Here is an 11,186-nt window from a genome sequence, read left to right as displayed (position 1 = left end):
GGCCAGTCAGTCAGTCTCAGGCGACTCAGTCCGCAGCCATATGATGCAGCAGCCCACGCATAGCTGCTGACAGACTGGACCGAACGGCTGGATAGACCATCATCTTACGATACGAGATTATTCAGATGCGCCTCACAGCTAGAGGAGGACCATCCGAATATCTCATCTAAATATCCGTCTTACGGCCTCGTCCCAGAGACCGCAAGCGCCGTCCTCATCGTTGGCGGTTCGTTGTCCGCAGCGTCTGCAGCGAAGCGCCCAACGTCGCAGAGCGCGGGCCACCAGCGGCCAATCATTCTCTCGTAGCGTCAAGACTTGAGACGACCCCACAGAACAAAAGGAAGCACGGGGCACTGGTGAGTTCTTGTTTGGTGGGTCCATCGCCAGTTGCCGCAAGAACCCTCCGATGGAAATGCGCATCGATGGAACACTGAGCAGGCAAGCAAGGTCCATGGAGGAATAACTGACTGTGCAACTACCTACCTAGCCGGTGCTTTCGGACACCTTCCATCCTTCCTTCTTCCGATAGGTGATGGTTAGCCGGGGCAGTAGCACTGGAGTAAAACAAAACTTGGCAGGCGGAATGTGAATGAAGTCAAGGTGCCACTACTGCCTTATCAGAGGTGTACCTGCCGTGCCTGCACTGGACCTACCTGCCTAGTCTCTCGTACCTTACCTACCTACCTTACCTTAACCCATTTAGACGAACTGCCTGGGCATTTGAAGGGAGGCACGATTTGTGGGATTGCCTTAAGCTTTCCTGCCGTCTGACCAAGATCAGCCTCCAAAAGACCGTTCCTGTCGCAAACCGGTTTTTGACCTGCCGTGGTTGTAGTGGCAAATGCTTGGCACTGATCATCAACCATGCCCCATCGCCCACCCGCACCCATCGCCATCGGCCGACTTGCCTTTTGGTGGAAAGGTCTGCCCAGCAAACACATCCACACTTTTTGCCAAAACACCAAGGGTCCGGTCCCCATTCTTGCCCGTCGCTTGCCCAGCCAGCCAGTCTTTTCTCCTCTTGCCATCTCGTTGCAGGGGTCCTACCTTAGCGGCGTGAGCCGACTGGCGGCATCCGCATGACGATTGGACAAAATGTTTGTTCAGACGATGGGGGGCCCCTGCAGACGCCAGCCATCCGCCGCCTCTTTTCGTTCGCTGGCTGACGATCTTTACTCTGTTCCTGCTTTGCTCTTCCCAGTCACCATGACCCTTCGTGCAGAACTCCCCGGAAATCCAGCAAATTCAGAGAATTCCAGACCACCCTAGCCAGGACAACTCACCGTTTCTCTCGCCCGCATCGCACCAAAGCCCATCTTGCGAGGTCCGGCACAGCCACCGGCACCACCTGGCGTGACTCGCGACGGGGATGCGACTGGGCTTGAATCTTGACTGGGCAGCTTGTCCACGAGGTTATCGACGAGGAGGGAGGTCGAGAGGGCGCCCGGCGAGGGTGGCACGGTGGGCAGCGCCGTTGCCCAACAACCTTGCAGATGCCCTGAAGGTGGGCAGCTCTCCGCAGAAATGCCCCCGGCTTGCCAATGGCGTCAGAGTGCATTCTCGCCGGGAGAGCTTTGAACGAACCGGAGCCTACGAACGAGACCGGGTTCTGTTAAAATGCCATTCCCCTCTGCTGGCACCCCCGAATGGCGACTTTTGGAAAGATGGGCACCATCCGTCTGTCGCTCCGTGGTGTCCCCTTGCTCAGTGACTCAAACATCCATTTGTATATCACTCGCGAGTTCGCCCCATTCACGAAGCCGTCGATTGTTGGCTTAGACGAATGCTGGTGCTGCTTTTGCTTCTCGTGATACCACAACACCACCTCACTGCGCAAGTCAAGTTTCAAGCAACGGGCCTTGTCTTTCGACGAGACTCTTGTAGGAGCAACACACTCAACTCGGCACACACCCCGTAGTTATCATTTACCTTTCGCCAAGCGATCTCAACTCAGCTCAACTCTCACCCCGTCTCTCACATCAGCTCCAGCTCGGCCGCCAAGCGGAGCCGCAATACGAGCCTCATCGATCGAGTCAATCTATTCCGTGCGGTCTGATACGGCTACACAGCATCGAGAGTCCCGTCCCGTCTTCCGGAAATATCGCTTTGCCTTAGCAGCGTTTGGGCAACCGCTCATCGCGACCCTGGACAGCGTCTTTGGTTGGCTGAGAGCAGCCGTTGAGCGCGCTTAAAAAAGGCTTCACCCAAGTCCTCCACCTCACCTTGCACCCGCACCTGCCTCTCTGCCTTTGCCTGGTGCCGCCAAACGGACGAAACAAAGGCTTGGGCCAAGTCCAATTTCCTCAAGGCCACGGTCAAAAGGGCCTTTGCAGGCTTTATTCCTTCTGCCTCGAGGTGTGAATCAAGTAAGCAGTCTTTCTTCTTTGATTTCGGGACCCATATCCCCGTCCCCCTGCTGCTGCTGCTGCTGCTGCGCGGCTGCTGCGTGATCCCGCGGCCTCGACCTCGGCCGTGTTAGTCGTGCCTTCCTTTTATTGTACTTCCTTCCCATTCACGACTCCCTTCTCTGCTACACCTCTCCCAACCCAAACTCAATGTTCTTCACCTGCACCTCAAAGACCCCACAATGGATTCATAGAGAGCTTGTTCAGTACCAGTGCTTGACGAGTTTCCTTTGTCAATTTCCTTCTTTCCTCTTTTTTCTGTCTTTGCCTCGACGAGTGATTCACCTAATTCAGTCACCACCGCCTTCGACACATAATCCTCTCTGCTTGTCGACCACCACCGCCTCCTCTCTTTTTGGACTTTTCACATTTTTTTTTCTTCTGCTTCTACTTTTCTGCTGGCCACGAAATTTTTGCATCAAAAATCTTACACCATCGATAGACTCAAGATGTTTACCTCGCGGAAACAACAAGAGGCCTACCCGGCCGTCCCCGACTCCCTGAGGTCGGACTCGCTCGAGATGTCGGAGCTTAGAAAGACCCAACAAGCTCGAGCCGACACCTCACCCTACATCACGCCCTATCTCGGCCTCAGTGCCAGACTTTCGCAAATCTGGATCAACCGCTGGACGATCCTCCTCTTGCTCGTCCTGCTCAGAATCATCATCCTCATCGCCAGCTTGAACGACAATGTCGACGAGGCCAACGCAAAGGCACTGTCTGCCTGTACGAAGGTGGAGGATATCGGCAGCGCCATGGCTTCCATGCCCCACTACCTTTCCGTCGGTGTCAACGAACTGTCCGCCAAGGGCATCGAAAAGACCCTCGACGGCATGGTCGCGGTGCTGGGTCTGGTCATCACCGGTGTCCAGAACCTCATCATCTTCGTCATCAACATGATGACCTCCATGTACACCTGCCTCATCACGGCCTTCGTTCACGGTGGTCTCGACGTGGCTTCCGATGTTACCAAGAAGGTCACCGATGCCATGAACAAGGCTATTGGCTCCATTACCGACACCATCGACGACAAGGCTAAGAGCTTGCAAGACGGTATCAACAAGGCGGCCAGTGCCATCGAAGACTCCGTCCTCGGCAAGGTTCTCCCAGACTTCCCCAAGGTCGACTTCACCGGCCCGGTCAACGATCTGCGCGATATCAAGATTGACACCAGCGGCTTCGTCAGCGATCTCAACAAGCTCAACGACGACCTTCCCACCTTTGAAGAGGTCCAGAACATGACTGCCGAGGCCATTTCTTTCCCTTTCAACTTGCTGAAGCAGACCGTCAATGACGCCTACGCTGGCTACAAGTTCGACCGCTCTGTCTTTCCTGTCGCGCAGAAGCAGGCACTCACGTTTTGCTCGAACAACAACAACATTTCTGATTTCTTCCGCAACCTGAGGGACAAGATCACCAAGGCTCGCATCGCTTTCATCGTCGTCCTCTCCATCCTGGCCGTGTTGGTCATTGCTCCTATGGCTTGGCTCGAGATTATGCGCTGGAGACGCGAGCGCAAGACGGCCAAGATCATTGCCAACGGCCAGTACGACTCAATGGATGTCGTTTACATTGCTTCCCGCCCCATGACTGCGACTTATGGCGTCAAGATTGCTTCCCACTTCAAGGGCAAGCGCCAGATCATGGTTCGCTGGGCCATCGCCTACGCCACGTCTCTTCCGGCCCTCTTCGTCCTGGCTCTTGCCATCGCTGGCTTTTTCTCCTGCCTGTGCCAATACATCATCCTCAAGGCCGTCCAGAAGGAGGTACCGGCCCTGGCCAATCAGGTCGGCAACTTTGCCGGCGAGGTCGTCAACACACTCGAGGGCGTTTCAAAGGAGTGGGCCGACGATGCCAACGGCGTCATCCTCAACACCCAGAACGAGATCAACAACGACATGCTTGGATACGTCACAAACGCGACGTCAGCGGTCAACGACACCCTGAACACCTTCACAAGCACCATGACGCTCGGCCTTGAGACTGTCTTCAACGGCACCATCCTGATCAACCCCATCAAGGACGTCGTCCGCTGCACGATCGGCCTGAAGGTCGAGGCTGTCCAGAAGGGTCTGACGTGGGTTCACGACCACTCGCAGATCTCGTTCCCCACGTTCGACAACGACACGTTCAGCCTCGGCGCTCAAGAGTCAATCTCGGGCGACTCAGACCTCAACACGTTCCTTGCTTCGCCATCATCCGTGACCACCGACGAAGTCACCGGCGCCGTCACCCACGTCACCGACTGGCTGGAGCGCGGCATCATCCAGGAAGCCCTCATCTCTACCGGTATCCTCCTCATCTACGTCATCATCGTTCTCATCGGTGTCATTCGCGCGCTGGTGGGCATGGTAGTGCCAGACAAGGGCCGTGCTGAGGGTGGATTGAGGTATACTGGAGATGACCGTCCGGCCATGAGCCCGAGAAGCCCGCCGAGATCCCACGGCAACGACTCGCGGTTCCCGCAGTTTGGCAGCGATCATTCTGCGGTCGATGACGAGCACTACTCGAGAGACATCCGAGACGAAAAGACGATCAAGAAGACCAGCATGGGGCGCGCGCAGCCCATGGAAGGCCACGAGAGGTCCAGCTCATACGGCCACTTTGACACTGCGTCATCTACAAAGTTTTAAGACGGTATCTATGTCGACAAAGAATATCGAACATGCAGAAAATACAACAAGAAAAAAAAAAGACAAAGAGGTTGGAGACCTTATACCTCCGGCCTGGCTGGACCTTAGCCGAGAGATACCCCTCATTTTACGACAGGTCTGAATAATACGAAGAGCATGAGATAAAAGGCGTTGGATCATGGTGGAATTTACCCCATGGTGGGGACAGGGAGGGAAGGTCGACTCAAAGATACCAACGGCTCAGTTGCCGCACCGTTTGTTTTCGATTCTACAACGGTTCTCATATTTTGCGTTTTGATTCCGCCGGAATGATTTGGTTCGTGGCAGCTTTGCTAGCTACCAGAATGTCTATTCGGTATATACCACTAGGTAGTTGAAGATTGAATATACTGCTAGCTGCAACCAAAAAATCTCAGGTGTCCTGATGGCCGCTGTGTCGTGATGAAACAGACGTGAGTTCGCCGGCGGAGTTGGAGCAATAACACTCACTAACCACGACGGAGACGGAGCCGTTCGGGATAGACGTACCGAGGTGTCCCACAATATTGGATGTGTGGGACATGATTTGGAGTCCGTAGCCATTGCCTGCCGGAGCGGCGACGGGCCAGATGGGCCAGATGGCAAAGTGATGTCTTTGAACCTCTTTTGGGCATCTCCGCCCCGCCGCCGAGGCGAATTGCGCTGTGGTGGGCTCCGCCGCTGGATGGCGGGGCAGGGGCCTGCAGGCCAATTGAGCCACTCAGGAGGCCAGGATTTGGACAAACAGGCCGCTTGCCGGCATCGGTGCGGTGGCGGGTGTGGGGTGCAGCTGGTCCCTGGGGGCTCTGAGGACGCTGTATCTACCGCAGTATCGTCACTACGGCGGGCAGCGTCCGACTTTCCAGCGGGTTGGGGCACCCCAAGCAGCCCTGCGCTCAAGTCGGAGCTCCCGTCCGTGTTCCATCGACTCTGGCTGGCACCGTCCCGCCTGCCTCCGACCAGTGACTCCCCGATCCCCCTCTCCCCACGTTTGTCGGAATCATTCATAAAACTACCACCGCCTTTCGAACTTCCTCCAATTGACCCTCCACAAAGCGACAGCACCGAGTCAATTTCTTCCGTATACCCCATTGGCAGGTTCATATTCAACATGGAAGGTCTTAGGCAAACATTCCAGCGCTGCAAGGCCCAGGGCAGGGTGAGTCTCTGCTGCTTCCCCCGGTCTCGTGCCCCGCGATCGCGATCGAGGGGACCCCGCGGGCGACACCGTCACCGCCGAGATGGAGCACAAGAATACTGAACTGACGATTTGAACAGTCTGCGCTTGTTACCTATGTTACTGCTGGTTACCCCACGCCGCAGGACACGCCCGGCGTCCTGCTGGCCATGGAGAAGGGTGGCGCTGGTAAGTTTTGCCCCTTGTGCTGGGCCCTCGAAGAGGACAGTTACTGACACCGCGCAAGACGTGATCGAACTCGGCGCTCCCTTCACCGACCCAATTGCCGACGGCCCCACGATCCAGACATCGAACACTGTGAGTAGCACCCGCCAAGCGGCTTTTGAGGGCGTTGCGAGGACTAACATGCCCAGGTTGCGCTGCAACATGGCGTCACGATCGAGTCCACCCTCCAGATGGTCAAGGACGCAAGGAGTCAGGGCTTGAAGGCGCCCGTGATGTTGATGGGATACTACAACCCCCTCCTCAGCTACGGCGAGGAGCGCCTCCTGAACGACTGCAAGAGCGCCGGCGTCAACGGCTTCATCGTCGTCGACCTGCCCCCCGAGGAGGCCATCTCCTTCCGCAAGCTCTGCACCAAGGGCGGCCTGTCCTACGTGCCCCTGATCGCCCCCGCCACATCGGACGCCCGCATGAAGATTCTCTGCAAGCTCGCCGACTCCTTCATCTATGTCGTCTCCCGCCAGGGCGTCACCGGCGCTCTCGGCTCCCTGAACGCCAACCTACCGGACCTTATCGACCGCGTCAAGAAGTACAGCGGCGACAAGCCCGCCGCCGTTGGTTTCGGTGTAAGCACCCGCGAGCACTTCCTCAGCGTCGCCCAGCTCGCCGACGGCGTCGTCGTCGGCTCCCAGATCATCACCACCCTGCAGAAGGCCGCCCCCGGCGAGCTCTTCAACGACGTTGAGAAGTACTGCGCGTACCTCTGCGGCCGCAACAGCCCCGAGGGCGCCGAGACCACCCGCGAGGTCGGCATGGTGGAGGCCATGGCCGCCGCCAAGGAGCCCCAGAACCCGACCGTCGACCACATCACCGCCGACCAGGACAGCGAGCTGGTCGCGCAGCTTGCCGCCATGCACGGCAAGATCCCCGAGCGCTTCGGCGAGTTCGGCGGCCAGTACGTCCCCGAGAGTCTCATGGACTGCCTGTCGCAGCTCGAGGAGGGCTTCAACAAGATCAAGGACGACCCGTCCTTCTGGGAGGAGTACCGCTCGTACTACGAGTACATGGGCCGCCCCGGCCACCTGCACCTGGCCGAGCGCCTGACGGAGCACGCCGGCGGCGCCAACATCTGGCTGAAGCGCGAGGACCTCAACCACACCGGCTCGCACAAGATCAACAACGCCCTCGGCCAGCTGCTGCTGGCGAAGCGCCTCGGCAAGACCAAGATCATCGCCGAGACGGGTGCCGGCCAGCACGGCGTCGCGACCGCCACGGTCTGCGCCAAGTTCGGCATGGAGTGCACGGTGTACATGGGCGCCGAGGACGTCCGCCGCCAGGCGCTCAACGTGTTCCGCATGAAGCTCCTGGGCGCCAAGGTCGTCGCCGTCGAGGCCGGCAGCAAGACGCTCCGCGACGCCGTCAACGAGGCCATGCGCGCGTGGGTCGTCGAGCTCGACACGACGCACTACATCATCGGCTCCGCCATCGGGCCGCACCCGTTCCCGACCATCGTGCGCACGTTCCAGTCCGTCATCGGCACCGAGACCAAGGCGCAGATGCTCGAGAAGCGCGGCAAGCTGCCGGACGCGGTCGTCGCCTGCGTCGGCGGCGGCTCCAACGCCGTCGGCATGTTCTACCCCTTCGCCAACGACCCGTCGGTCAAGCTGCTCGGCGTGGAGGCCGGCGGCGACGGCATCGACACGGCGCGGCACAGCGCCACGCTCTCGGGCGGCAGCAAGGGCGTGCTGCACGGCGTCAAGACGTACATCCTGCAGGACAAGCACGGGCAGGTCGCCGAGACGCACTCCGTGTCCGCGGGCCTGGACTACCCGGGCGTCGGCCCCGAGCTGAGCTCGTGGAAGGACAGCGAGCGCGCAAAGTACGTGGCGGCGACGGACGCGGAGGCGTTCATCGGGTTCCGCCTCATGTCGCAGCTGGAGGGCATCATCCCGGCGCTGGAGTCGGCGCACGGCATCTACGGCGCCATCGAGCTGGCCAAGACGATGAAGAAGGGCGAGGATATCGTCATCTGCCTGAGCGGCCGCGGCGACAAGGACGTGCAGAGCGTGGCGGACGAGCTGCCGAAGCTGGGACCCAAGATTGGCTGGGACTTGCGCTTTTAGATGAGGTGTGTTAAAACGAGGGGGCTTTTTCACGACGAATGGACACAAAAACATTTGCAGGCGTAACGAGGGGATATCCATTTTACGGGGATGGGTTTTCATGGGCAATTCTGGGAATATAGCATTGTAGACCACAAAAAGACATAAGGGGGAGTTTCCTCCGCAGTTTTCATGAGAAGGTGTTTGGTACATATGATACAATGAGTTCTTTTTATTTCTTCCTCTCTTCGTGACAACTTGCTTCTTCCGCACGCATACCGAATCATATCGTCCTATCAGACGGCCCGGCGTTCTGCCCCTCGATGTGCACCTCCTCGTACGCCTCGTCAAGCGCCTTCTCCTCCTGCGCCTCCTCGCCGAGCGCGAACCCGCCGGCCTCGGCCCTCCTCAGCGCCTCCTGCATCTCCAGCGAGACGCGGATGTGCTCCACGCGGTCGTGGTACAGCTTGTTCGGGTCCTCGCCCGCCCTGTCGGCGCGGATGGCGGCCCAGCTGCGGATGGGGATGAGCGCGGAGAGGTCCGGCACAGGGGTGCCGTTGCTGGTGGTCAGGGTCTCCTCCGAGACGCCCAGACGCTCCCTCTCGGGCCCGCCGACGGACTCGCGCCAGGCGGCGGAGTTGATGACCATCCAGCGCAGCTTCCAGCCGCTGGGGCCGAGCTCTTTGACGCGGGCGGTTTTCGTCTTGGTGACGTAGGCGTCGAGGCCGCCCTCCTTGCGGATGGTGCGCAGGACGCGGATGGTGAGGCGGGTGCGGACCCAGGCGCCGAGGGCGTCAGACCAGAGGCGGCGGCGGTGGACGTTGGGGCGCCAGGTGCGCGGGGTGATTTGCTTGTGTTTGGGGGCGACGTTGTTGCCGACGCGGATGCGGGCGGAGCCGTAGAGGCCGGAGTTTGATTGTTTGTAGATGAGGCGGGGGCCGAAGGGGTACGGCGGGAGGGCGTCGGAGGGGAGGTTCTTGATGGGGATCGTTTTTGTGAGGAGGGTTGGTGTGGAGGAGAATTGGCGGAGGGTTGGTGGTGTGAGGGCGGTGATGGGTGTGGGGAGGGTCCCTGGGCGGAGGAGGGAGAGGCCGCGCATCGTGGGCGAGGGTTGTGAGGTTCGGTTGCGGTGGAGGAGTGCCTCGAGGGCAGGCGGGAGGGGGGTAATCGACGTCGGTTGGCGGGTAGTGCTTCGTGATGTTCGAGGAATGGAATTTTTGGAGTTGCAGCTTTCCGTTCGGGCGGGCTGATGTTCCGCCCGCTGGTTGCAATTGAGGGGTATGATTGGTTGGAGAGGTGGCTTAGTGGGGGCGGCGACGAGGAGCTGGGTTAAAGTGGAATCAGCTGATTGCGTGTGGGTTTCGCGACCTTGTCGTTGGGCCGGGAGCCAGTCCGTACTACCTTCAACCCCACGCCAGCCTGACGTAGCGAGCAGAGACTCCCTAAGTTGCAGTGACATTCCGACAACCACAGATCAATCATTTTTATTTCGGTCAAGAACAAGTTGGAAAGTCATAATGCTGCCCCCGGTGGAGGAGTCGGTCCTCCAAAATAACCCCGAGTTCGCGGCGCTGCATCACACCCTCACGACGGCCATCCTCAACCCAGACGGATCGTCAAAGAAGCCGTATACCAAGGAACAGTCCGCAATCCAAAATGTACGAATACCCTCAGTTTGAACCATCGCCGAAATCCAGCTGACATCACCCCAGGAACTAGCAGACCACACCTACACAACCGCCAAAGACCACCTCCTCACATCCGCCATCTCGACCACCGCGCCCCCGGACCCGAAACCCGCCCACCGCTCGCTGCGTCCCACATCCACATCCACATCCCAACAACAACCACCACCGCCCTCACAGCAGCAACAACAACAGCTCCCAGAGCCCCTCCTCGACCTCCTCCTCCTCCTCCCACCCCTCCTCACCTCCCCGACCCCCCTCGACCCCGCCTCCGCCGCCATCCTGCTCTCCAACCCGCCCTTCTCCCAGCTGCAATCCCTCCTGCCCCAACTCGGCGAGCTCGTCTCCTCCACGCTGCACACCTCCGCCGTCTCCCTCGCGCGCATCGCCAACCCGTCAACAAACCCCTCCTTCCTGCACCGCACGGTGCCGGGCCTCAACGCAACCTACGCCAAACTCGAGACCGACGTCGCAGCCGCGCGGCACGCCCTGGCTTCGGAGCGGTTGCGCGCGGCGGCTGCGCTGACGGAGCTGTTGGACACGCACGCCGGCGCGCTGACGCTGCTTGTGCGCGCGCTGGAGGCGAAGCACGGGCTGGTCGCGCGCAGCCTGGAGATGCGCGCCGCGGAGACGGGGCTGGAGGCGCAGCGGGCAAGGGCGGAGGCGGAGGTGGCGAGGGAGGGGGTCGTGAGGGAGGTTTATTCGCCGGAGATGGTGGTTGCGCTGGGGAACTATGAGGCGCATTTGAGGGATGCGAGGATACGCTTGGAGGGCACGGTGGCGAATTTGAAGGCGGAGCTGGAGGGGTACGGGGTTGGTGAGGAGGGGAGGGGGGACGGGGGGAAGGAGAGGACGTTGAGGGAGATTGCGAGGAAGTATCGCGAGTTGGAGAGGGAGAGGGACGAGGCGTTGAGGGATTTGGAGAGGTTGGGGAAGGCGTGAGGGACATCAACGGGGGAGTTACGGAAAAATCGAAGAGATTA

The 11,186-nt window shown here is 59.6% G+C and overlaps 4 protein-coding genes across 4 annotated transcripts; 3 read left to right on the top strand and 1 right to left on the bottom strand.

The window, feature by feature from the left end:
- Positions 1–2,854: 2,854 nt before the first annotated feature.
- On the top strand, positions 2,855–5,038 carry PRM1 (Plasma membrane fusion protein PRM1; the record flags this gene model as incomplete). The annotated part of the gene is made up of 1 exon (XM_036634436.1): positions 2,855–5,038. The coding sequence occupies one exon, from the start codon at positions 2,855–2,857 to the stop codon at positions 5,036–5,038; it is 2,184 nt and encodes a 727-aa protein (XP_036500391.1).
- A 1,129-nt stretch (positions 5,039–6,167) lies between these two features.
- trp-3 (Tryptophan synthase) lies at positions 6,168–8,539 on the top strand (the record flags this gene model as incomplete). The annotated part of the gene is made up of 4 exons (XM_036634435.1): positions 6,168–6,215; positions 6,335–6,422; positions 6,481–6,551; positions 6,608–8,539. 4 exons carry the CDS (start codon positions 6,168–6,170, stop codon positions 8,537–8,539), a joined length of 2,139 nt encoding a protein of 712 aa, XP_036500392.1.
- A 262-nt stretch (positions 8,540–8,801) lies between these two features.
- On the bottom strand, positions 8,802–9,617 carry CGCS363_v002585 (54S ribosomal protein L24; the record flags this gene model as incomplete). The annotated part of the gene is made up of 1 exon (XM_036634434.1): positions 8,802–9,617. One exon carries the CDS (start codon positions 9,615–9,617, stop codon positions 8,802–8,804), a length of 816 nt encoding a protein of 271 aa, XP_036500389.1.
- Positions 9,618–10,035: 418 nt separating this feature from the next.
- On the top strand, positions 10,036–11,145 carry CGCS363_v002584 (Uncharacterized protein; the record flags this gene model as incomplete). Its single annotated transcript, XM_036634433.1, has 2 exons — positions 10,036–10,176; positions 10,231–11,145. The coding sequence occupies 2 exons, from the start codon at positions 10,036–10,038 to the stop codon at positions 11,143–11,145; spliced, it is 1,056 nt and encodes a 351-aa protein (XP_036500390.1).
- Positions 11,146–11,186: the final 41 nt, after the last annotated feature.

Source organism: Colletotrichum siamense, assembly GCF_013390195.1.
Source record: "Colletotrichum siamense strain Cg363 chromosome Unknown KSG_Cg363_contig02, whole genome shotgun sequence".
NCBI lineage: Eukaryota > Fungi > Ascomycota > Sordariomycetes > Glomerellales > Glomerellaceae > Colletotrichum > Colletotrichum siamense.
The sequence above is the reverse complement of the archived record's forward strand: the minus strand, read 5'-3'. Positions and strand labels throughout refer to the sequence as shown.